General features: G+C 46.7%; 1 protein-coding gene across 5 annotated transcripts in view; it reads left to right on the forward strand.

Moving 5' to 3' along the window:
• The first annotated feature begins 6,696 nt into the window (after positions 1-6,696).
• SORCS2 (sortilin related VPS10 domain containing receptor 2) overlaps positions 6,697-27,551 on the forward strand; it is a 2,087,100-nt gene continuing 2,066,245 nt past the window's right edge. For 4 of the 5 annotated variants that reach the window (XM_086964126.1, XM_086964127.1, XM_086964128.1 and 1 more), the window contains exon 1: positions 6,710-7,094. In XM_086964126.1, coding sequence (XP_086820252.1) covers positions 6,801-7,094 — 294 coding nt within the window. In that variant the 5' untranslated portion in view covers positions 6,710-6,800. Of the gene's footprint in view, positions 7,095-27,551 lie in introns of all 5 variants that reach the window. The other variant, XM_086964129.1, reaches the window with a different exon arrangement.

The raw sequence follows: 27,551 nt of genomic DNA on the forward strand, positions 1-27,551 counted from the left end.
TCAGTATGTTTTTTCAATGGCTTTTCACAGGGCACTTTGAGTATGAGCACATAACACATTACCTGGATGATTTCTTTGTTGTGGGGAAACTTGATTCCTTGAACTGCCAGCGCCTGCTGGTAAGTTTCCAGGTGCTCATCTGTGATCTAGGCGTGCCATTGGCAACGGAGAAGATGGTGGGACCCAGCACAGTCTTGTCTTTTCTGGGAATGGGGATTGATTCAAGGGCTATGGAAGCCAGATTGCCAGAGGAGAAGAATCATACAATGTAGAGGCTCCTGGATAAAATATTGGGCAAAGGAAAAGTCACGGTCAAAGAGGTGCAGGTGTTGTTGGGACATTTGAACTTTGCGTGCAGATTGGTGAGAGCAGGGAGGACATTCTGTAGCAGGTAGGGCTTGTCACTATCAGGGTTGCCCTTTCTGCACCATCACATCAGGCTGTCTACAGGTGTCAAAGAAGACCTGAGGATGTGGTGAGCCTTTTTACAATCCTTTATCAAGATCCCTATAGTGACATTGACTGACATGGATTAGTATGCACATGCACAGATCTTTTCAGATTCGGCAAGTGGTTCCGGTTTCGGGCTTTATTGGCAAGTAAACTGGTGCACCAAAGAATGGCCCCCAGAATGGAATCAGGGTGGATACAGCATTGTATTCCTAGAATGTTTCCATTTGGTAGTGGCAGAGGCCCTATTGGGTGAGCAGTTGTCCCACCAGAGAGTTCTCTTCAGAGTGGACAACATGTAGGTGGTTATTAATAGGCAGTCAGCGAGGGAGACCCAGCTGTGGAAGTTGTTGAAGGTCTTTATTCTTAAATGCTTGCAACTTGCACAGAGCCAGGCATGTGCCCGGTCTGGACACTGACACTGCTGATGCTTTGTCTAGTTCACAGTGTGTGAGAAATTGCCATCTTTCTTGCATGGTATGCCCCACTTTTTGCTGAATTGCTGATGTTCTTTGACTGAGTGTGCCCTGGGCTCCTGCCAATCAGTTGCCCTGGGCCTGTGTTCCTTCCCTAAAACTGTGTTGAAACTAAAACCTAATTGGCATCTCTGGCCTCATGTCAATCCCTGGTAAATGGTACCCTCGGTACCCAGGTCATTGTGACCAGAGAAGACCCCTGAGGGCTGCAGCAATTATTGTGCCACCCTTAGGGGCCCTGCACCCTGACACCCACACACTGCCTTTGCAGGCTGAGTGTCCTGGTGCAGAACTAAACAAAGAGTTGACATGGCCCACATCTCTGTGTCCCATGCCCACAAGCCCACTGCCCTGGCATACACCAGTCACCCCTCTAGTTGGGTGCCATATGCCAGTGGTGTGAGCACAGCTACATGATCCCTGTGCCCCTACAGTACCCAGGGCCATTCCTGGGAACTGTAAGTGCAGTGATGCCATTGAGAGTATGGTGCTTGGAGGTTGTCACTACGAACTCCACGTCACCATAATGGCTACACTGAAGACTGAGAAGTTTGATATCAAACTTCTCAGCACATTAAACCCACACTGATGCCACTGTGGGATTTAATGTAAAATGCACTACAGAGGGCATCTTAGAGATGCCCCCTGAAACCTAACCTACAATCCACGTCTTGACTGAGAGGCTGCCTAGGCTGCCACACAGCAGACATGTTGCTTGACCCCTGGGTAGAGAGCCATCCGCTCTCCTGGGCCTGCAACAATGCACGTCCTGGGCGAGTTGCTAGGTCTCCTCCCCCAGGACGGGCAGGGGAAGCTTCAAAAGCATGCCACCTTTGTGAGCTTCTCCCGGCCACTTGCTGTACTCAGCAACTGGCCCCCACCGGTTCTGACCCCCACTCTGGCGGGAAGACAGTTGGGAAACCCTAAGTGAGGAAAGGTGGTGTGCCAGCCTCTGCCAACCCCATCCCTCAGGTGGGAGAGGCGAGGTGAAGCATAACTCCGGGCTCCGACCATCTTGAGGATGGGGAGCCCTGCCCAATCAGAGATAGGCTCCTGCCCCCATCTCACAGGAGAGGAGCAGGATAGGGGGTGTACTCACCCCAGAACAGGGACCCATTGGTGCCTGCCCTTACCCTACCTGTAACACCCCTAAATGTAGTATTTAGGGGCACCCTGAGCCTTCCTTCCTCAGATCCTGATTCGAAAACAAGAAAGAAGACCAAGAAGAAGAAAACCCGCTGTGCAGCTGCTAACAAGAGGACAACACCAACTAACTTGGCCCCAGCTCTACAGGCCTGTTGATCCTTAAACCTGCTCCTGCTAAACCCCGGCATCTCCTGTGGACAGCAACCTCAAAAACCCCGGAGGACCTGCCTGCCTTGAGCATCTAAAAAGACTGGGACTCCAATGAGTAGTGGTTCTGCTCAAACAGCAACACCCCTGGTGCCAGCCAGGATCCGCAAATCCAGCACACTCTGCATCCACCGAGCCCGGCCTGTGCCAGAGTGGACAAAGACCCTGAGGACGTCCACCTGGCGATTGTGACCTGAAATCCAGTGCCCAAGGACCCTCCTCGGCAACCCAGATGACGCCTGCAGCCTCAGAACAAGGGACCCCTCCAACCGCGACCAGCAGAGGGTAAGATTTCTCAACATCAAAAAACACCCCTGCACCCGGCGCCCCATGGCCCCCTGTGCTCAACTCCTGGGTGCCTTCCTATCCTCCAAGATCCCAACTTACCCCTCAAAGTGTTTTGTTACTTCTGAAGAATCTCCAACCCGAGCCTGCAGCCTTTGTTCATCTTCCAAGTTTTCCTTTGGATAACATTGAGCGCTGGATGGCTCAAAAGCGCCCTGCACCCAGCCGCCCGAGTGCCCCTGGGAGGGCAACCTTTGTTCTTACCTACTTCCCCCTTTGCCCTGAGCAAGTGACCAGGAGCCCAGCTCCCACAGCTGTGTGGCCCGCTTGCCAGCAGCCACCAACCGAAGGCCCACTGCCGCCCATAGGCTAACATTGGGCCTAACTACCTCTGCACCCAGCTGCCCCTGTGCCGCTGAGGTTGCACCAACGGTACCTACCTGACCCTGGGAGACCCCTGAGTCTATGCCCAGAACCATAACTCTGAAAGTCGAGTACTTACCCAAAAGCTGATAACTCACTTTTCTTCCATAGGGTAACATTGACTGATTTCACTTGGAAATTTGAAACTTTAAAATGTTCATCTAAAATCAGCTGAGCAATGAATTCCGATTTACTCACCTGTTATCAGGAGAGGACCCAGTGCTGCATCTTTTAGCCCAGCACTGACCCTGAAAAGTAATTTTAACCGTACTTACCAGTAACTTGAATTTCCTTCCATAGGAATCCATTGTATGCTTTTCACCAGAAAAGTTTCCAAGTGTCAATTTTCAAAAACTACAAATATTCCTTTAAAATCACCTGTATGACTTAAACGCATTCTTTCAATTGTTTAGAGGAGATGCACCAGTGCTGAATCCAGGATCCAACACTGAGTAAGAAAAAGTAACTAGAACATTACTTACCTGCTAAGTGAATTTCCTCCCATAGGATATCATTGGTGATTCTATGTGAAAAAGTTTCGAAGTGTCAACTTTTAAAATACAATAATATTCCTTAAATATCACTACTGTAACCAAAACGCTTTTACTTAACTGTTTACAGAAATGTCCCAGGACTGAATCTAGGATCCAGTCCTGTGGTTAGAAAAGTAATCTACAAATTAACTAATTGCATTTAACAAGAACTTCCCATTGAGCTCAATGTTGCATTGTGTTTGAAATTGTGTTGCCTATTGCAACAACTGTAACTATTGTAATCAAAAAGTCTATTGCATATTTGAAAAGTATTTAACTAAAGTAACTCATCCTGAGAAAGTATATTTTGATATCTTGTTGGTTCTAATAATAAAACAACTATATATTTTGATACAAAACAATTGGCCTAGAGTTCAGTTCTTGAGTGTGTGAGACCATTTGCTGACTGAGTGTGTAAAACAAATGCTTTACACTGTCCTCTGATACAGCCTTACTGCTCGGCCTAGCTACCACTTTAGAGAGTAAGGTTATATCTAACTTTAGCCTCTGCCAAACCTCTGGGGACTGTAGACTTTGTACACACTGTACCTTACTTTGGTCCAGTATATACAGAGCCACTTTCTTACACAGTGGGAGAGGTTCCTTGAGCTGGTCACAGAGATAAATGGATGGGGACCCGGATGATGCAGGAGCCCTGGTTAGTAAGGAAGAGAGGATGCTTTTGCTGGTAGCTGATTATATAGAAGTCTCAACAACACTTAGCGAGGGCCAGGAGGAGATCGGAGTGGGGCAGGATGGAAAGTGTAGTTCAATTTATCATATCCCTTATAGACAGAGGTTAGTCAAGGGTAACTATCTCTGGGAAACTGGCAGGTATTGCCTTTATGGGCAAACGTTTGTGGGCTGTGCCCCATACGCTGACAAACTCGGGATGAGAATTTTGGAAGGCTGGCAAAGGAAAGTTGGTCAGGGTGGTCCCAAAAGGAGGGCTTTGATGTTGTCCATTTTCAGCGACGTCCTAATGGTGCTTCCCAAAATCTGCAAGGGGGAATGTGAGACTGTGTTGTTCTCAGCCCCTTATATCACGGATGTTTTTCTGTGTTTTTTGGGTATCTGAGTCGTTGGGGGCACGGGGTGTGGGGTAATACTATGGGAAGAGGTCACGCCATAAGCAAAGGGCCTGAGCGTATGGCTGTATAAATCTAAAACAGATCAATGACACAAGGGTAGGAGCGTCCTTCTACAGGTTTACCGCATGGCTCATCTCTGCCCGGTGCTCTGGGGGGGCAACCCTTTTGCCTTGGGTATTCACGGGGTGAGAGGGTTTTTAAGCATGAGGATGGTAAACCAGATCCGTTTTTTCAACTGCCGGTCATAATGCTCTAAGCGCTAGCCCTCATTGACTTGGACTCACTCGGTTTTGGGACCCACTCTTTCAGGATAGTTATAGCTGCAGAAGTGGGTAGGCGGGGTTAGATTTGGGGTCGAGGGAACATAATGGATCTGGGTAGATGGCCGTCCAATTGTTTTCAGAGGTATGTTAGGGGGAGGGACTTGCTCAGTAAGTATCTAGGTTGTCAACTTTTTTTTCTGTTACAGGTTCTGTCCAGAGACCTTAGGCTGTAGGGAGGAAGATTTGGATTGTAGGCCACTCCTTCACTACGTGGGCAGAGCGTCAGGCCCTCTCCTGGACCTCTCCACCTGCCATTGGGCAAATTTGAGGTTTAATAGTGCTATGCATTCATCCTTTGGTACAGGAAGGGAGGGATGAAATGGAGGGAATCCTTCCATATTGGAATAGACTTAGGGTAGGGAGTAACTATCCTGATATACTCCTGATACACTTAAGTGAGACTGAGCTAGTGGTTCAGAAAGGTTTGGCATTAATAAAATCCATGAAGAAGGATTTGAAAGAAATTCATAGGCTGGGGTCAAGTTATCATGTGCTGTGGATGGAATTTCTCCCAAGACAGGTTTGGCACAGGGCAGTATAACTAGCTGCCATAGTCAGAGCCAGGAGGAAGCTAAACAAAGAAATGTGCTATTTAGTATGCACATCATCCTGGGCAGAGTGGAACAATCAGACCTCCGTTATGAGGATGTAGAATTTTTCAGAGGGGATGGGATGTATTTGACCTTCATGGGCATGGAGTTGCACTTTTTTGCAGCTAAAATTGGTGCTGGCCAAGGTGCTTAACATCAGTTAACTGGCTTTTTGCAATACCTTAAATGCCGGGAAAGAGGGGCAGAAAAAAACTGAGCACACTAGTGCCGCCCCCTTCTTCTAGATGGCAGTGGGCCGAGAAGTTGCCATGGTGCATCGAAATTTATTGTTGTTGTCAGCGGCAGTTCAGGCTGAAAGAGAGCAGATAGGCATGTTCATGCCTGGACAGCCAGGAAGTTTAGGTTTAGGTAGGAAGTTTAATGGGTTAAGAGGTTAATAGATGTAGGGAAAAGGGAACAAAGTTCAAGGTCTCAGTTGCAGTTTACCAGCTCTGGTGCAAGTACGATATTGCTGAATTAAGTAGTTATGGGCGGAAGAAGGGATATTTTAGGGGTGGCAGGTACCCTAAAATATATATTTTTTTTATTTGGTATAGTGAGTTTGCAGTTTTGTAAGACAAAGGACAGGGTTGTTTTGTGATGTGCGCCAGTTTCAATAAAGCGGCCTTTTTCATACAAACCTTGTGCCAGTGGTCTGTGCTTCTCCCCTATTCCCCAAACGCATCTTTGTCACCCAAACCGACTGCAGTTGCAAGCCATGCTGAGGCGTGGCCGATTCTGACTACTGGCTTGAAACCTCTGAATGTCAAAACTGGGCTCAAGTGGAGAGAATGTTCTTGCCTTCAGTATCAGCCTGCCATTGGGCCATTGGGCCAAGTGCTGGAGCGCGGACAACATACTGTGCAGAGTCGACCCTAGACGAATACGTATTTTCTACTGGGAATATCTCTTCCAATATTAAAAACGTAGTCGTTTAGCATTGAAACAAAAACAGTGTGGTTTAAAAGCTCAACTGAGTTTAGTTGCCGAAAATGTTAAGAAAGTTGTGTTTTAATAACACTACTGTGGCACCCTATATTAAGCCGCCTGACTGAATGAATGAATGTTGGGTGCCTGCCATCCTCCCGCTGTGAGGAGGGTGCAATGCCTCCCGTGGCCGGTAGATGGCGCCGCGGGCTCGGAGCGCATGGGGTGGACCGGCCGCTGTCCCCAGTCCCAGCTTCGGGTGCTGTGAGTGCAGCCTCCTCCCCGAGCTCTCTCGGGTGCCGAGCCCGAGCATCCCCTCATCCCCAGCACCGCCGGAGCCAGGGCGAGCATGGAGCCTCCGCGAGCAGCAGCGCCCCGCCGGCCTCTGCCGCCGCCTCTGCTGCTGCTACTGCTGCTGGGGAGCGCGGCCGCCGCGGGGGGCCGGGCGCCGGTGGCACGGAGAGCGCTGCCGGGGAGCCCGGGACCGCGGGAGCCGCTCGGCCCGGAGAGCGTGGACAGCCGGCACCCGCGCCTCCGGAGGGAGCCCCGAGGGCAGGTCTCGCTGCTCAGCACCTCCTTCGTGCTCAAGGGAGACGCGTCGCACAACCAGGCGATGGTGCACTGGACGGGCGAGAACAGCAGCGTAAGTCCCCACTTGTGAGCACAATTACACGCGTGTGCGCCGTTGGATGTTGGAATAGTTGGCGCTAGAGGTGGGAATACTGTCAGAACTGTGAGCGCTAATAGTGCGAGCACAATTAGTGGCGAGAGCAATTAGTGGCAACATCAATGAGAGGTGCGAGCACAATTAGAGGCGCGAGCACCGTTGGATGTTGGAATAGTTGGCGCTAGAAGAGTAAATACTATCAGAGCTGCGAGCGCTAATAGTGTGAGCACAATTAGAGGCGTGAGTGCTACTAGGTGGTAGTATGGTAAGCCCTCTAGGTATTAGCACGATTACAGCTGCAAGTGCTAGAGGTGTGTGCATTCTCAGACTTCTTAGTGAAAGTGGTGTGAGCTGTAAGCAGTATGGCACTTTAAAACAGGGCTAGAGATGTGAGCACTGCCAGAGCTAGTGATAGTGGTGTGAGTTCTGTTAGTGGTGCAAGCACTGTGACATGTTAAAACTGATTGATAGAGACGTGAGCACTATTAGAGCTATTAGTGATATTGGTGTGAGTTCTGTTAGTGGCGTAAGCACAGTGGCATGTTAAAACAGGGCTAGAGATGTGAGCACTATCAGAGCTGTTAGTGATAGAGGTGGCAGTTCTATTAGTAGTGTGTGTACTATACCATGTACAAAATGAGTGCTAGAGATGTGATCACTGACAGCTGTTAGTGGCAGTAATGTGTGTCTGTTAGTAGTGTAAACTATGGCATGTTAAACTGAGTGCTAGAGATGTGAGCACTTACAGAGCTGTTACTGATAATGATGTGAGTTCTGTTAGTAGTGCAAGCACAATGACAAGTTAAACTGAGTGCTAGGGATGTGAGCACTAACAGAGCTGTTAGTGACAGTAATGTGTGTTATGTTAGTAGTGTAAACTATGGCATGCCAAACGGATTTCTAGAGATGCGAGCTGACAGTGATGGGTGTTCTGTTAGTAGTGTGGCATGTCAAAGTGAGTGCTAGGGATGTGAGCACTGACAGAGCTGTTAGTGATGGGGATGTGAGTTGTTAGTAGTGCAAGCACAATGAAAAGTTAAACTGAGTGCTAGGGATGTGAGCACTGACAGAGCTTTGGTCTTGGAGGTGTGAGCAGGGAGGGTTTCTGGTGTGAAGGTTTGTTTGCAGGAAGTGTGCTATCGAGTGTCAGGGGTTTGAGTGGTGGGCTTGTGAATGACAGCTCTGTGAGTGAAAGTGCTAATGAAGCTAGACGTGAGTGCTAGAGACGGGAACATGAGGGAGTGCTGATGTGTGACTTCTTTACACCAGTGTTAGTTTAAACCTGGTGGGGGAGGGGGGGTGCAGCATGAGTGACGGCTCACGTGTGAGAAGTGTAGGTGTGAGCACTAGTAACCCTTAGAGGTGCTCATGGTGAATTAATAGCAGGTGTGAAAGTCATTCCGGGCCTCGGCTATTATGTGCGAGTGAAAAACTGTGTCTGTCTGGTGTGTTTGTTCAAACTAGAGGTGTGAGCACCGGTGTGAGTATCAATAAGGGGCATGTGCTCACTCGACGTACAAGGGCTACAGGCGGGGGTCTTAGGTGTGAACACCAGGCGTCAGTGCCAGTGAGTTCAAGAGGCGTAAGTGCTTGTATAGCCAGTCTGGGCGCTAGGTGGTGAATGCTAGTGGGTTCTGTATGTTTTAACACCGGAAGTGCGGGAAGTCTGATCGCTATAAGTGCAAGGTATCCCGCTCGGTGGCATACTGAGTTGGTGACGGAGCGCCTAAGTGTGAGTGATAGTGCGCTCTCGGGGTGTAAATGCTAGAAATGCAAGGCACGATCGCCGGAGCTGCTGCTCGCGCAGCGGTCCCCAGCTGAAGCCCTGGGGAGCATTAGAGGTGTGAGCGCTAGACGTGCGAGCGCCGGTGGGTGTCAGAGGCGGGGGTGCTCCTAGCGCTGCTCCGGAGGTCAGGGCGCTACGCTCAGAGGCGCTAGGCCTGCAGCACCCGCCACGCTCCACCACACGTCCTCGGGAGACCTCCGACTCTGCGAGGACCCTGCCAGACAGCTCCCTCCGCCGGAGCAGCAGCACCGCTCGAAGCATCGCGCTGTGTGATGAGCCAACCCAGTGTTTGTGTGTATACTATAGCGCTGTTATTTTGTGACAGGCCGTGCGACACACCTACACGACTGGGGCGCGCGCTGTCTCCTTACCGCACTTTAAGCGCCTCAACTTTCCTGAAGTGAATTTGTCAAATATTCTGTTCACGCGCACTTGGCTGTCGCGTTCATCAAAATAAACATGTTTACATGTGTGCAGTATGTTGGAATCCGTGTCCGCACCTGGTCATGTGTACTGAGATATCCAGAATCCGACCCCTCTTCGGGCTGTTCCAATGCTCTGTCTTTGGGTTTACCTGTCGTTCAAAGTACCTGTTCTTCTCACAATATCATGACTCGGACAGGAGAGCTAACATGAATGTGTCTGGCCTCGAGGAGGGTTTGGACCAGTGGTCTGTGCGGTGGTGTTACATACAAATGTCGGTTTTTGGGACAGTAGCGTCGGCTCGATGTCACTGAAGGCTGCGCCCCCCTTAACAGCCACAGCTGCCAGGTGTGGCACCCTTTAGCTAGGGCGGGCTGTTAAAGCGCTCTTAATTTGCACATTGACATTTCGGAAGCTGTGTTTGGTGTAAAAAGAAAACACAAGCCCCACCGCAGTGTTCTATTGGGCTAAAAGGGGTAGACACAACCTGGCGTCACTATAGCTGCCTAGGAGGAGCTAAGTTGATTCTTGGCGCTGGCCCTTCTTGCTGCGTGAAGCGCCTAGAAGCAAATAGGCGTGTAACTTGTTTCAATTGCTGTCGTCTCTTGGGAACAGAACGTTAGTTCTTGTCTTGTGAATTTATATAATGCGGACTTCTCTTGACGAGACATTGTAGAGCTTTACACACACAATTTCTGAGGTCACCAAGAGGGTATGCATTGGTGGGTTTACTGTATGTAATATGTAGCAGTATCGATTAATTACTTGAGGTTAAAATGGCGGTGTTCTGTACCGTCATTTAACAAATCGGTGCATTCTGGGAGTTGTAGTCTTGTTGAGGATACATTTAACCAATCGGACTTAAGCACAGAAAATAACGGTGTTTAAATGAACACGTTCTGGTGGCAGGATATCGTCTGGAAAGCTACGTGTCGCCCCCTATGTCACACTGTAGTACTCCCTGTCAAATATGTGTTTCAAAATCATGGATGCGCAGCTTCAGCGGGTTGCTGCTGCTGAAAAGTGAATGGCTTGTTATTTTAAAGGAGCAGACGCCGCCATAGAGTGTTAGACGAAGCGAGATTGTGTGTAAAAGATCGTGAAATGCAAGCCATTCATTTCACTCTGCCTTGTATCTATCCGCGTTGCAGGCAGCTCGTTCTTTTGAGAACTCCCTGGCGGCCATTGGCCCGCCTAAAGTCTAGCAGCGCACCTGTTGTTCCACAAATACCAGCGCCGCTGAACAGACACTATGACAGATATGCGCGCCGGGCGGAGGTCACTGTGAGGTGAGGGCTGCAGTTTCAATCCTGTCCTGAAGAGGGAGCAAGTGTTGGCTCTCTGCCTGCCACCAGACAGGTTGTGATATGACGCGCAGGGGGTAGTCGAGCCAATGAGGGCTGAAGTCCTGGGTCACTCAAGTGAACATTGGTAATAATAAACCTAGACTGTGGTCAATTTATTGATTGGTTGAAGGTAAAAGCACACAAAGTAGTGCCACAAGAAGTTATAGCAAGCCCTATAAAACCCCTCTTTTTTATTTCTTAACAAGAATGGGTTTCTAGTTGACTTTGTATGTGCCACAACCAACATGTAATTGCATGTTTACCTATTGTAAGGCAAGTAGTGTTTCCCCTAGGCCGCCTTGCATGTTATTGAGAGACATTTCATTTTAAAATAAACGAATGGTCAGCATAGTGTCTCCATTTTCAATTGTTTTCATTTTCTCTGATGTTATATAACATACTGGGCGTATTTGTAAGATATTGTGGTAGGTTCTTAATTACCCGAGATGGCTATTGAGCATGTGCCCCGCGAGCAGCATTTAGCCGCTATAATAACTCAATTTAACACCGTTAAAAGCTCTTTAGAAAACAGGCCCTCCGGTAATAGTTAATGTGATTGGACAGGAAACCTCCCGCGATACTATTTACCTGGTACACCTTCTGGGCCCACTGCAAACGGGTCAGCATCCCCTCCCCCCTCAGCTTTGGACAGAAGGGGCGTAAGTTCCATTGGTGCAGCAAGTGCAGTGACACCGGGGCACACTGAACCCTGATTATGGTTGTTTATTCAATCCCTAGCCAGGCAGTCCATTTCCTTCCTTGTCATGGGGCCAAATGACACACCCGCTACGGTAGTGAGAAGGGGCGGCGTCATCTCTCCTCAAAAAGTCCACGTGTCCACCTGCGCGCCCTCACCCGCCTCTTGCGCCACAGATTCACCTCACTCGGATATGACGAGGCTTCCCTCGAGGCACAAGTGCAGAGCCTGGTCTAGTGACGTCGACAGTGTGCCTCAACCGGTGTCCCTGCCTGTCCATCACAGGCTGCAATAAAAAGAGTTCTAGGTCGAGACAATGGAGTTCAACCAACTCGCCTCCCTCTGGCACGAAGCTCTTCTCAGTGTGGGCAGAGGGGGGCAGTTTATTCACAACCACCGGGAAGGGGCGAAGCAGGCCCGGGCAGAGTTCCTGTTCGTGTCCCACGCTGGACTATGTAGGTTTCTAGGTTTGATGGGTGGGCTGTAATGTATTCTCCTCACTCTGAGTCGGTGATGTTTATCCTCATTGTGAGGCGAAGCAACAAAGACAAGCTCTTTTCAATCCGGTTTTGGGGGCTTCTCTACAGAATTGTTCTCCGTTTGATGGTTGTGTTTAATGAATGTCCCTCTCTGGAACGATGAGCCCGTTGGTATTAGGTGAGTGGTGTAATTTCTAACCAGTCCCGTAGAGGGCGCCAAATCATTGAACCAGCGCATGCTGCAGTAAAGTCCTTGATCTGGTGGCTTTTAATCTGCTCACCTCTCAGGAAGCTGCACTGACTGTGACCTCCGGGTAATTCCTACCCAGTCCTGTATTGCCGGCAGGCTTTAGGACCCTGCTTGCCAGTGATCCAGTGAGTCCTATGTTTAATCGATTCTCCTCATCATCCATCCACGGCCCTGCAGTCTTATTTCGCGATCACGTGTGTGAAACGCTTTGACGAGCCCTGACAGGAGAGGGAGGCGCCCGAGCGTGGATGTAAACTGATTAAAACGACGAGCTAAGCGGGTGGGAGTCGCTCAGGGGCCGCTCCTGCCCGGCCGCGCGGTTTGTTTACCTCGTGTCAGCTGCGATGGGGGACTCGGTGACGGCTCCCAGAAGATGGCCTCTCGGCGCTCCGGAATGCTGGCCCGGTGTAAACCATATCAGGCTGCTCACACTTTGGTTGCTCACCAGAACGAAATGCATCATGGGCAGTGGCTTCATCTCTCCAACCAAAAGTCATATTGACAACTCATCGGGGCAAAGATGAAGGCGACATGTGTGTGACCCTGGGAAAACCATAGTTGGGCCGCACACTTAATGTTACCAAGTGACCCCACGACACATGAGGCGTGGTAGCCAGTCCTGTGCGTTTACTTCATCAACTAATTTTCACCCGGTGTTCTTGAGATGCTTCAATCGAAAACGCACCCCTATTACTGCCCGAATATAGTGACTTGTCGACGTAAAGCCCAGTAGTGGAAAATGGCTGTCCTCGCGTGATAGAGGAGTCTGGCAATTGAAGAGACTCTTGGCAGAGTGAGGGGTATCTTTGAAGGAACTGCATGCGGTGGTGGAATACAAAATGATGGCCCCCAAGCGTGGGTCCGCGAGACCCCCTTATATATATTTGAAGTTTTATATAGCGAACTCGAGCCGAAGGTTTCAGAGCGCTTTACACGATCACCAGTTTCGTTACAGACATACACATTTATTTTATTAGGCAAGGGAGATTAAGTGGTGTAGTGTCCTAGCATGGACACGTTCTAGTGTTCAGGAGTGATGTAACATACTTTACACCCACCCACCACAGACGTCATGGTGTCACATGACGCTGCCAATAAATGGGGCCGGGCGCACGTGCTCGTGGCCATTCCCACTACCCCCATCTGGTGTCTGCGTGTCTATCATTGCTGCTCTCCTAACATGCGGGCCTAGGGCCCTTCACCAACTTTACAAGTGGTTTGCCCAGAATCACAGGATGTTGAGCGTCCCTGCCGAGACTCGAACCCGGCTGCCCCCCTTCGAGGCCGACCACTCTAGCGGTTAGGCTTTAGACTGAATGGAGCCCCCGGAAGGGTGGGGTCTCCTGTACTTCAGGGGCGTGCCTTACGCCCATGAGTGCATAGGATTGTTTTGAGACATGCTTCATTTTAAGGTGTATTGGTCCATTCGTTTGGCTCAGGTCAGATATGATATAAAGACCTCTTTCCCGGCTTGGTATAGACTCTCAGGCCAGTGGAGACATCTCACCCGCACCCAAACACTGAGTTGTGAGGGACATGAGAGAGTGACTCCAGGCTGCAGTGTTTGAGATCAAGGTAGCTTCGAAGATAACTTTCCTTCAGCAGCTGCAGAAACACTGTTTAACTTCTGACATGCCAGGGAACAAGTATGGTCTCAATGCGCTGTATCCCCTTTCTGCCTGGACGGGAGACTGCAGAGTCACTTCAAATCCAGAGTATGAAAGAAGTCCAGTTAGACCAGGGGCTTCAGCACCGAGGCTGCCCTGTGTCAGCTCTGATTCCTCAAAAGCAGTGCCCACAAATAGGTCTGTCCTCAGCCAACAGCGATGGATTTTGTACCGTCGCAACATTCTGAGATACACAACTTCCTAGCCTATTTATAGTCGTTTACCCTCACTCGACTGCACTCTGCTTTCTTCCTGAACCATGGCCGGCTCTTGGTTGGTAGTGCACCCATCAACTGTCTCTGTGGGTATTTAGGATTACATGGGAGTTTTTATATAGCGCAAACTTGACCCAAAGGTATCAGGTATCAAAGCGCTTTGCATGAGCGCCAGTTGCGTTACATAAGGACACATTCATTTTTGTTAGGCACAGGGAGATGAAGTGATTTGCCCAGAATCACAGGATGTTGAGTGTCGATGCCGAGACTCAAACCCGGTTCCCCAGATTTGAGGTCGACCGCCCCAGCTGGTACTCTACATACCTGTTATCCATCGTCAGTGGCTTCCTTTCCCGGACTTCAGGGTGGAGTGTTCAATCCATGCCTGTGGTTGAGACATCACTGCCAGACAATTTCCATCTCCATTTTGGCCTTTTATTTTACCGTAGGGGAGTGGAGTGGAAGCCTTTAGTTTCTCATTGATTTGCTTCAGTGCTTAATTTGTAAAACAAAAAATGAAGTGCCAGGTCCCTCGCCGGAGGCCCCTGCAGCTGGCAACACACATTGCCCTTGCATGCTGCCAATGATAGTAACTACACAACTACTAACCATTAAGCATGGGTGGAAAATCCGTTCTGCTCGCGGATTTTGCGGATTTTCGGTAAATTCGCGATCCGCGAACGCTCGCGAATTTACCGAAAATCCGCAAATTCGCACGCAGCGGATTTTTTTTTCTTGGTGATACAATTTTGCGGCGTGCGGCGTAAGTTCGCAATTGCGAACATGTAGGTGCGGCGGGCAGCAACAATCTCGCACTCGCGAAATTACAAAATTTGCAATTCTGCACAAGAAATCCACTAGCAAGCAGCATAGACCTTCTGAAAATGATGATTTCTATCAGAATAACTCCTCAGGTTGACATTTGCCTGCCCTTTTTTGGATTTGAGGCCTTTTGACTTTCTTTGGATCACTTTTGGATTAGAAATCAACTTTCACAAGTAAGTTTGTTTGGGGCATTACATTTGCTGTTCTGCAGAAAAACAAGTTTTGCTAAACTGAAAGCACTCAGCAGGTGCAAAAGTTCGAATTCATCATTAGTAACCATTCCCTGTAGTGCTTCCTGACTGGGGCCCCTCCAGAGTTCAGTTGCTAGTTGCAACAATTGTATGACCCTGCTCTGACCCTCACAGCGGGATCATAGAATAGCTACAAGTAGGCCACAAAGGTCCTGGAAAAAAAAATTGCACTGCAACAGAAAGCAAATTACAGATAAGGAAGCAGGTGCCAGACTGGAATTTTAAAACAGTGACACATTAATAAATCAACCCCAAATTAATTCATGTCAGTTGAAGCAGGGCAGGTGTGCTTGCTTTTTCCCCCCATAATCTACAGTGATGATGATGAACCAGAAGGTGGCATGGGTGAAACAGAGGGTGGCAGTGTTGAAACAGAGGGTGCTGTGAACCTGTGATGATGAACCAGACGTAGAAACAACATAGTCGCGACCGTTGCGTGCCGACAAGTAAGTTCACAATTGCGAACTGGTACAAAATCCTCGCGAACTGGCAGAAACCCTTGCGAACACTATAAAAACAAAAAAATCCGCAAATTCGCGAGAATTCGCAGATTTTGCGGATTGCGAGTTCGCAAATACTCAAATTCGCAAACGCCAGATTCGCAAAATTCTCCCATGCTTACTAACCATCACACTCCTACAAGTGTGACAATTCAGAGTATTACAAGCCCCAAAAGTTATAAGAATGGCTTGGGCGGCAGGCAATGGTCATTTACAATGTATATTGAAGTAATAGTTATCTATTGTTGTTGTCATCTCTAAATTGGCCAGACAGCGCTACCTTGTGGCAGACTGCTACAAGCTCCGGTGTTTACAATTAAGTGCCTGTGCTGAGCACCGGAAACCATCAGCTCAAATTAAGCACTGCTGTGTTTGCGTTGCTTGGTTATCATCTCTAGTTCTTTATTTATTTATTCATTTTGCAAACTTTCCTTGAAGGTGTCAGAATTCTTTACATTAGAACCAGTTACTCTACATAAGGACTTCAGAGTACGTGAATTACATAAAAGATACAAAACAGATAAACTCTAAACTCACGTGCGGATGGTAGTAAGTGTAGTAAGTACAACATATGACGTTGCATGGCCAGTTGTGGCATTTGGAGAGGATTTGCTACATGACAGTGTGGGTGAATCAGAGTGAGTTTCCTCATTCATAAACAATGGTTGCACAGTGCTGCTGGGTAGAGGCTGCATTTTGACTGTTCATATGTGTGCATTCTCCCTCCCTTCACCTGTTATTCTCATCATCCCTGACATTTCCTTCTTGCATGCTCCTGATCAGTTCGCTCTGAGCTGGCATTATTGCTAGCGTTCCAGATGCTGGAGTGTTGTGCATCATCAAAACAACCTACTTCCTTCAGTCCTCTAACTCCTGTTCTCGCTTGCCCAGTGTGATGACCCTTCCCAGGGTTATGGGGAGTCTCTGGATGGGCATCTCTTGGGCGTTGTGCATGCCACCCACCCCTTGTGTCTGTGACTGAACTTATTGACTCTGCTGTCTCTCCTTTGGTACTTTGAGGACCTGAGAGTAATGCTTGAGAGGGTAGATCTAGCCCACAATTAGTGTTTTTTGATTGTTTACTATGTGTCTGGAGGGCTACTGCTGGGGCTAATGTTTCCCAGATTTGATTTCCAGCTTCGCTTCAGTACTTATGGGGCGGGGGTTGGGGGAGGAGGGGGCTGAGTTCTTTTCAGATTTCAGATTTTATGTCTTTGAATATCCAAATGATTGAGAAGGTATTGGAGAAGAACAATGAGAAGGACTGCAGCCTATGTGATGCATCAGATTTGGAAGATGACGTATGCTTCACGTGGCAGCCATTGAAGGTCGCTCGGGTTAGGAGATATTTGGTCTAATGTCCTCGGTCTCTTGCGGAGTCATTCACCATCTTTGGGGACGCTCTTCTTTGGAGACCAGGTGCTGTCCTGCTGGCAGAGGGCCAGGGCTGGACTGTGGTTCTGAAATCTGATTCAGGGAGGAAAGGACTGGCTTCGCCTAGGAAGGAGAATGTCTGCCAGGCTGTCTATACAGTGTGTGTTTTGAAGGACTTGTCTGAGTTAATGATGATATCATGGGACAAGGGGTTTGAGTTTGTCAGGCTTGAGATGGATTGGTTCATCTTCATGTTGTTGAGCACGCGTGGAGTTCTATGCTTTGGATAGACTAACACTGTTTTTGTAGGATATGGATGTGGTTCAGCATTCAACAACTGGGACTGTATGATCAATAGACTGTCTCTAAGGGTTGAGACTCTTAGGTCTCCACAACAAAGGCATCTGAACCATTGTAACCCTTCTGTTGGCATATTGATGAATCTGAATCTTGTACTTGGTGAAGAGGAGTCAGCAGGGCCAGGGCCCATATTATGGAAAGTGCCCCAGGGTGGACAGGCATCTGTGCCCACTTTCAGTGCCCTGGGACAATTTGGTTTTAATAGGAGGGGTGGAGATTCTTGTGTGGCTCCTTCTTTAATATCAATCATTCGGGTGCACATTTTGCACTGGAACATTCACATTGGGGCATTCCTTCATTTGCATGGGGCATTGCCAAATCCAGTTTGTGAACCTTGTGAACACTTTCCCTTTACTCCTCTCACAACATTATAGCTATAGTCAGCGTGCCTCCAGAGGATACCTCTGTGGATTAGGGTAACAGGGCCAGAATAACACACTGCACCTGCCTGCAGGGGGCAGATCAATCTATTTCCCCCTCTTCGAACAGTGGTCGATTCTCCTCCAGTGAAAGTCAGAGCTGCGGTTTGAAACATCAACTCTTTATTCTCCAATGAGGGACGACTGATCCTTAGCTAACTATGCAGGCCACTGTATTCATTGGGAGAATTATGCCTTCAGTTGGATTAACTGGTGCTCCATGGAGTAACGCAAATAGAACCACTGATGTATGGTTTCTGTAGATCCCATGCTTATTGGAAGGATGCTGATCAGGGCGAGTTGCTCGCAATCCTGCCTGGAACCCCACTTACCCGTATCTACCGTCTGTCTTCCTCCATTGTTTCTCCTCCTTGTGTTCATGTGGCAAATTGGTGCTGGAGAAGTGGGGGCTGAGCAGAAGTTCTGCTATGATACAGGAAGCCACAGCTAGGAAGATGGTGGTCATAAAATGCAGGTAGTACTGCCCGTAAAGTGCCATAAAAGTGAATCCAAGTTTATCCCTTCAATGTTTGTTTCCAGACTGTAATTGTTTTTATTGGTTGCATTTATTAATAGAATAAAGTGAATCAATTGGATTTGGTAAAATAGATCTGTGAGTGTTTGAGTCCAAATCTGTCTGTGGGATGGCCCATGAGACACTGCGTCAATTACAAATCCTTACTTTTCTTTTAAAAACAAGGAGAATGCAACACTAATATTTATTTGTTATTAATATGACTGCTTCGTCTGCTAGGAGGAACCAAATACCATTGCTTTACAAGACAAACATATAAGCTTTTAAGTTAAAGCATACCAGAATAACTGCAATGATTTTGAGGTGCACAATACTTTTTGAAGTGTTTCCTCTCTGGTGGTAAAATATACGAGGTAAGGTAGGGCTCCAGAAGAGGCGGAGCGGGTGCCCATTGGTTTTTTGAGAAGGGCTCAGAAGCAAGAGCAGAGGGCGACAAGTGTAATCAGTGTCACCTTCCTTAGATTCAAGCTCCAAGAGATAAAGCTGAATCCACGGTTTCAATAAACACCGCAATAACAAATGCTGTGAGCGAAAGGCGCGAACAAATGCACATGAATGCCTGTTAGTAGATGGGACCGTAGGAACATTCTCTAGGTTATAAAACATGTTTCTTGCTGCTGTTACTTCGCCTTTTAGTGCATCTCTGCAGAGCATGGACCAACTACTGCGGTTTTCCTGCAGAGGATCTGCTTGGAGGGGCTTGGGGCGGCCCAAGGCTGTGTGGATCGCCTGCTCTGGAAAGTGAGAGGGGTCTTTCAACTCTGTGGCCAAACACATGAAGGTGATGTGAGTTGTGGAGTCTCTCCAGGAGGAGCTTTGTAGATGGGGTTTGGGTCTTACAGGGCTCCACCTAACCCGTGTGATCTGTGACCCGGGCGGTGGTTGGTTTTTGATGGACAATCTAATGGTGAAAATAACTTCTTACATGAGGACTTCTAACCTGTCCTCCAAACATGGTTCAAATGATGGCATGTATGCGTGTTCAAGAGGATTTGAACATGGTGTTGGTTGAACCTGTGTTTCAAAAGTGAGCCAGCGTGTTTGGGGAAAACCAATGGTGCGCGCAGAGCAAACGTGCCGGGGTATAAAAATGTGTTTTGATTAGCCGCAAAGGTAGAATTCGAAAAAAATAATTGTTCTTACATGGGGGGTGGACACAGCTTGCCCTTGTTTGAAAGAAGTGTTTGGGAGTTGAAGGGACTCTTTGCTGGGGTGGGGGCAGGAATCTCCACTCAAAGAACTGCATGCAGTGTTGTAACACAAAAAGGTGCCCCTCCCCCGCGGAATGCGATGATGAGGGGTGCGCTGTTAGAAGGCAAGTTCAACATTTGAAACCAATAACTGTTGGAATTGAATACAAATTAAACTGTGGACATTGATAATTTGTTTATTTTTTTTAGGATCTTTTTTGGTGGTGACACAGAATTACTTATTTATATTTTTAAATAATTTACAGAAGCGCTGCATGTTGCCGTGGTGTGGTCTGTGAAGTATAAAGATCTGAGTCTGGGATTAGGGTGTCATTGGTGAGGAGAGATCTCTGATCCATTATTCTTCCCCCTCTACCCTAGATCTTCTAGATGTCATTTCTTTGCGAGCCGGAACAGTTGAATTTTGAGGTCTTTCCTTAGATGGCTGAAATAAGACGGAATATTTGTTTGTGTAATGCAGACGTGCAGATGAAGGCGGTATATTGGCGGGCATTGCGTACAAATTAAGCTCTGTCGCGAAGCATACGGTCTACGCTTCCTTGGTCTGCATGTGTAGGCGCGCGCACAGAGCCCTGTAATCTGCCTCCTGTTTTGTGGCCTCATTATTTTGTTTTCTGATCTCCGAAGAATGAATTATTTATAGATGCTGTTCATTGTGAGCTCTTCCCTGACCTTTCTTCACACAGACAGTGTGGCCGCGAATTAACTCCCAGAGGCACAAAATCTTCACAGGCATTCCTTAATCGTGAACTAGGAATAATCCTGTAAGCAGTGTTTGCACAAATAGAATTCTGTGTTTTTTTGCAGCTATACAGGTGTGATTTCCTTTGTAGGGCACAGTTGGTGAAGCCTGTAATTTGAGATTTCAGGGGATAAAAGATACAACTAATTAGTTAATCTATTTTTAATTTGCCATAGCGAGGGATTCATTGAGTTAACAATGGGATATTGTAAGAACTCTGTGTACAACTACATAATGGAGAAAGGCACTATCCAACAGAAGGCTGGTAGTTTAGAACAAGCAGCATGTTTAGACTTTTTCGTTGCATTTTATTTCATTTAAAGTATTTATGAATTTGAAACCGACCTTCCAGAAACAATGGAGAGCTAAACTGAAAGCTTCCTACTAGATTTCATGTATGTCCTCACAGGAGAGATCATTGGCTTGCAGTGGAGTGGGGTCCCGGTACGGAGGGGTGGAACGGGACGCCATTTCTTTGGGTGAAGGGTGCTGCTAGCCTCAGGGAGGGGTAAATAAGCAGAAAAAGAATGTGACCCAATTCCTGCAGAATGCCCCTGCTGGTTAAGGCTTTCCTTGAGTGTTGGTGTCTTCTGCCCTTCAAGTAGAGCGAGCGAGTCTACATCGAAGGTCGATATTGTCTGGTTTTTGCAGCGAATACTGAGAAAATGCGCTTCCAAACCTTATCTCTCTGGAAACAACTTTTTAAAACTTCCAGTCTGGGCAAGACTTGACTCTTGGTGTTGTGATGGCCACCAGGGATAGAGAACATGTCAGTTGGATACAGTGGTGCAGGTGCCATCTCTTTCTCACACGAGATGCAATTCGATTGAAAGATGAACCAGGCTTACACACAAAGTGTAAAAAGTGCGATTAGTGTTAGGGTAATGTTGTCAGATTTGCCCTAGTCAGGTGTGATGGGATCACGGTGTGAACATGGACTTCAGCAACAGATCCACTGAGAGGTAGTTTTACCTTGCATCAAAATAACAGTGGAACCCGACTACTTTTTCACTCTTGGAGTCTTGGAGGAGAAATGGCTACTTCTCTGTTTATTATTATTTTGAATATTTGTAAGGTGCAACATTTTGTAATAACCACTCGCCGCCTAAACAGAATGGGTGAGGAAGAAAGACTCCGACACATAAAGCGAGAGCGATGTCCGAGATCATGAAACAAATGAGCCAAATCTTTTTCTGAAGACTGTTGATGCAGAAGTGAAGAGAATTGTCTCATTGAGACAGGATTTGGAAAAGGTTTTGGGGTACAAAATTGTGTGGGCGTATGAGGACCTTCTATAAGATGATGGTGGTTGCTTCCATCTTTGACATCGCTTGGTGTCCTTGTAGATGATACTGACTGTATCACAAGTATTGTGTGTGCATTTTAGGTGTAGAATATTTGCTTTGGTTGAGTTCATCAAGCATATGGGCAGATATGGGCATTAGCCAGGTTTCTGTGATGAAGAGCTCATCAAGGCTATGTGTGGTGATTTTGTCCCCATTCTGCTCCACAAACACAGGACATGAAGTGCAGTGTGTTGTCAGTGGAAGGAGATATGTCTTTTAGTGGAAAGTGCCTCAGAGTATTTTTCATTGTCTGTAACAATGGGAGCATTTCTTATGAGGATGGGCTGGAGTTTCACAGGTTTTAGTGAGTACTGTCCCCTTGCAGCGAGCATTTCGTCGTAAACATGTGTCCCTTATTAGAGCTCTTTGCAAACAAATGAATAGGTGCTTTTTTAAACCCAACGCTGACATTCCAATTCACTGTTCAGATTTTTCCTTCGCTGTCCGAATTTGGGGTCTAGTCTCTGTAGAGTGAAAATGTTGAGTCACCTGAACATTGGGTTTCCATAGAGGTCTTCCTAAAATATGAGTTTGGAAGCTGGCATTAGTGGCCATTCTGGCATGCCAAGGTCCCCATAAAGTGGGACAGTGTCTTGTTAGTTTGCTTTCGTTCTACAGAATCATCCATTCGTGAGGTGATGCATCTTGTACCTCTGAGGTAATCTCTCTCTCCCCTTTGCCGTTTAAACTTTACTCGCTGATCTTCGCACAAGTGTTGGCGGGACAAGAACGACTTTCTCAGATGAACTCAATAATACCTAAATTCATATTTGACTTGAGGACAAAACATGGTGTGAAACCAACATTGCAAGATGCTTGGACCGCATACATAGTTGTATGAGGGATAATTTAGACTCCCTCAATGGGGCCGCATCTGAAACCCTTCGGCACTCTTCGGCTCACATGGCCTTCGAGCATGGGGCCAGCTACTAAAATAACCATGAATCTGGAAGACCTCTTCAACACCGATGCTTCACTCAGACCCATAATCCATCCTATGGGCTCAGCTGTGCATGCTCAGGAGGAGCATCTATTTGCTTCAGACTGCACACAGAATGGAGCTTATGAGAAGCCTAATATGGCATGCTATGGTTATTGTTAAATCTTTTACACATATCTAGGAGTAATCCATGCTCGACCATAGTTGATTTAATAAGTCAACAGATTATACCTGGGTCAAGCAAGGCGGCCATTCTGTGGGCGGTAGGATCCCTAACTCTGGAAGGCCTTTAACCCCTGGGTCCAGGCAGAACCAAATGACGAGCTTTTAAAGAAACATCCTAAAACTGAGTGGACTCGTTGGACTAAAGGTCTGTCCTGTGTAGCGTAGGAATGATTTCAGATGGAAATTGTTCTTTGTATGTAACTGGAGTCCAGCTTCCTCTAGCATACTCTTCATTGTCTTTGCAGAATGTTACACAGTACATTCAAAACATAAGATAAAGAAATAAATACACAGTAAAAGTTATCTCCCACTTTATTAAATAGACTCAGCCCAAATTAGTACACATGCCTGACTTTTGAGCGATGACCATCTTTTCAAAAGATATTTTAATCCTCATGAGTAATTTCGTAGAAATCAAGCTTTACATCTCGTCACTTGAATATCTTCATGCTACGGCAAACTAAAAGATCTGTGAAAATAGACCTTCGTTGTCCGAAGGCTCTTAGATCCTTCCCAACACCCCTTGGAGGGAGAAGCTTAATTTGATTTCAGAAATGTAGTAATTGCCTTTCTATGGAAGCCAGCCAGCTGGGCCACCTATCTTGCTTTCTTTGAGCATTACTCCATGGAAACCAGCTCCAAGGCAGATGCTCAGTTTGGACAGACGGTTTACACGGATCTGCTGGCATAGTTCCACTCAATCTCTCGCTTTCACTCTTTGCGAATCTCCTGGGTCGGATAAACGAGTTACTGATGTCTGATAACCTCAGGGCCTTCCTCCATTCCCAAGGGCCCATCTTCAGGCCCAGGACTTTTGGCCTAGTTTTCAATAATTCTATTCTCTAGTGATTAAATAATTAGGATTCCCAGAGATATTAAGAACCCGATCAAGGTTAAGTGAGCAGCAGGTGTATGAACCTTTGACCACTCTCCATGTAATTGTAGATTTTGTGATGTTTTCCAAATTCTGGTAATCAGTATTTCAAACAATGCGAATAGATGGCGCATACGTCAGCGATATATTACCCTATCCATGTAACGCTCTATGCCTGCTGCCTCTGAGATGTCTTCAGAACTGCGCATTTTCCACATCAGGTGCACATCAGATTAAGAAATCTACCATCATTAATGTGATATTAGCATCTTTGTAAAATTCATAACCTGTTACAATGAAAGGATTGGCAGAGTCTACAAAAGCGAAACCAATGGACCAATAGCATTGAGACACTGCTCCATGACCTTGGTTGACCTTGCACATTCATTAGAGGTTTTCCTAAAGTTCTGCAGTCAGAAATGTAACTTATTGTGACATGGCTGTTTTATCTCCAGATAATTGGATTTTGTTCTCAAAAAGCCTGTAGAAATGAAACAGTCCTGTGTTAATGACTGTGACATGGAACCTCGCTTTGATGGCCGGGGACACTTGCGCCTTGCCACAGACCTGACAGCCACTGGCTTAGACCTCCACAAATAACTACATGTATCTTGCACATTTTAATTTTAACTACTGAAATCAGCAGAGGCCTCTCTGAAGGTTTTTATTTTCAATACAGGAAGATTTCCCACAGACAGAACTCCATCCGATTTCACTCTACTCTTCTTTAATTGGAGCAAAAGGGTGGCTCCTTCTCCAAGTCAGTCCGAGGAATTTAGCAGCACTTAGCTAGTGGGACTACTTGGCAGGGTTATGGTTTATATAACTCACTTCTTAACTGCGTGATTTACGCCTAATTTGCTGCAAAGGTTAAGTGTTTTTTGTCGGGATTCCAAGAATGAATCGTCGCGGTGCCTTCTCTTTTCATTAAAGCTTCACTCCGAAGTGAAACGACAGAAATATAGCGAGTTGTAACTTGCTTAAGAGCGGCCGTGGCCTGTCTGGGGGGGGGGGGGGGGGGGGGTGTCTGCGCTCAGTGTCTGCAGGGACAGAATTGATGGCTTGGGCTGGGGCCTGATACCCACCCAGGGAAAGCATGTGTCTGAAAGCATCAAATGTGTAGATAGCACAAGGGTAAGCCAGCTAGTTCCTTAAATTGTTTCATTGTGTTAATAAAGGCTTACCAGTTAAAGGTTCCTTTACTAGTGAGCTGGTAATGTTGAATTGGATGCAAACAGTTTTTATGCTCGTTCTAACATTGCAAGTCGTGTGCGAATTTTGTGTACAGTTCACTGTGGGGCAAACACCGACACACTCTCATCGCCAGAGCTTAATTTGTAAAAAAATAAATAAGTGTCAGGGCTCTCCTCAGGAGGCCACTGCGGCTTGCACCACACATTGCCCCTGCTATGCTACCAATGAAAGTAACAACACAACTACTAACCATCCCACTCCTACAAGTGTGACAATTCAGACTATTCCTGGCTCCCAAAGCTCTAAGAATGGCTTGGGCAGCAGGTAATCGTCATTTTAATGTACATACAATTAATAATGAACTGCTCTTGCAGTCATCTATAAATTAGCCAGGTAGTGCCACCTTGTGGCAGGCTGTCACAAGCACTGGTGTTGACAATTAGGTGCTGGTACGAGCACTGGAAACGACCAGCCTGCTTGTCGCTGGTCTTTGCTCCAATATGATTGCGTTTTATTTTTTATTTTTAATGGGGATGACCCATTGTGCACTTCTGTCCTCCCCACCTTGCCCACTGGCATTTTAATACCTCCAGCTGCAGTGCTATTTAATTGGGCGCTGCAGTGCAGGTTGAGGAATGTCCGTCATCAAAATAAACGATTGTAAAATTAGCTTTTGCGATGCATCAAGGGTCAAGGCCCTCTCAATTTGAGAATTCGCAATTCATTGCGAGTTCTCACATTGCAATTGCATTTAAGGAATCGCATTTTGCAATTCCTTAAATGCAATGCATGAAAGTAAAAAAATCTGCGATTTCGCTATTTGGGAGCAAATTACCACTAAGTTGAACTTCATGGTAATTTGCAAAAAACTTTGAAACTTGAAACTTTGAAAAATGCACTTTTGTGCTTTTTCAAAGTTTCATGTTGCGCACACACATGCCTTTAGGGCATGGGTATGCGCAACATATGTGCACGGATCAACTTCAGGGGTGCAACAGGGTGTCCTTTTGACACCCTGGCACCTTTGAAATTGCATTCTAAATTTGCGATTCTCTAATTGAGATTCGCAAATTGAGAATGTCTTCCCATTCATTCCCATGGGCCTCTAGGCCCATGGGAATGAATGCAGAGGTATTCCCTAATTGTGACTCGCAATTTGTGAGTCCCAATTAAGGAATGTTTAGAAATCGCTATTTTTTAAGCGATTTCTACATGCAAAGGCTTTTGCGATTCCTTAATTGCGATTCCTGAAAAAATCGCAATTAAGGAATTGCAAAAGCCAACAATGATGCATGTGCCTGAAAGTCCGCATATCAGTTCTGTGCCTTGTACCAATGTTGTCAGGTGGTACTTGGTGAAACATCTGTAGGACAAAATTGACAATTCTGAGTTTTGCAGCATGGCATGATATAACATTTATATTATTACAGCATTATCACCATTACAACTTGTAGAACTGTAAAACTGGAGGTAAATGGGCAGTAGGCAAAACCCGCACAACATGAAATTGATATTTTGTTGTAGTTACTGACCTAAAATCTGTTGCCCTCTAAATGAGAGTCCTACTGTCATTTCACTACAAGAGGACTCTGCTCTGCCCTTTGCCCCCCACAAATTTTGTGGATGCTGCAACAATGTGCTGCAGAAACAAACTTCCTCATTTTGCAAAAGTGTGAGGCTAATGGGTGGTGTCCACTGTCAAACTAATTCAGTACACTCTTATTACCTCTGTGTGAATTCCTCATCTTCTTGATGTATTCTCTTCAGGGATTAGTTTGCAAAATATTTAGTGCCAGGGCCCTTGCCAGGAGGCCTCTGCACCGTGCACCGCCCATTGCACCTGGCAGTATTGCCAATGACAGTAGCAACACAATTACTAACCATCACATTCCTACAAGTGTGATAATTCAGAGTATTTTAGGCCCTCAAAGCAATAAGAATGGCTTGGGCGGCTGGCATTAATCATGTTTAATATGTATTGAATTAATAATCAACTGTTGGTTTGCTCGTCCCAACATTTGAGAAACAGGACCACCATGTGGCAGACTGTCGTAGGCGCCGGTGTTTACAATTAAGTGCTGGTGCCGAGCACCGGAAACCACAGGCTCAAATTAAGCACTGACTCTCTTTCAGCTGATTGACACAGAATGGGACCAACTCTGTTGTTCATTTATGAACCACATCAATGCCCGAAGACTAAATCCCTTAGCTCTATTTCAAAAAGAGGAATAAACAGCACATAAATGAAATGTAGGGAGGGAAGTAAACTGATAGTCCCTGGATGCATGTGAGTGCCAGTCATGTCATCACTTTCAAGAAATCTGGTCAAAAGAAAATCTACCGGCAAGTTCTATTGGATTGTCCAATCTATAGCAAGTTCACAGCAATAAAACAAGAACTCTCTGATGGGTGCCCCATCTGATGTAGGCCCGATATCTGCTCACTTAGGAGAATTTGCGGGCCTATGACTGCGAGTGGTCCTGGTCCAAAGAAGACTTGTGTAAGGCACATAATCTTACTAGATCGTTGATGGTGGCAAATAGCGCCCGCCAATCTGGCCAGCCAGGGGCGGATTGGGTTTTTCCCAAACCCCTCTTCCTAAACTGGGTTGAAAACGATTCAGATTACCTTCTTTGCCAAAACCTGTTAATCCATCAGTTGATGCAATCCATTCCAAAATCGTCTTGTTATGTCTCTTATCTATTTAATTATCTTTTAAATGCAAATTATTTAGACCAAGGGCGAACTACTTACTAGTGGCACATGAAAATCTC

The sequence above is a fragment of the Lissotriton vulgaris genome, chromosome 3_2 (genome assembly GCF_964263255.1).
Source record: "Lissotriton vulgaris chromosome 3_2, aLisVul1.2, whole genome shotgun sequence".
Classification (NCBI taxonomy): domain Eukaryota; kingdom Metazoa; phylum Chordata; class Amphibia; order Caudata; family Salamandridae; genus Lissotriton; species Lissotriton vulgaris.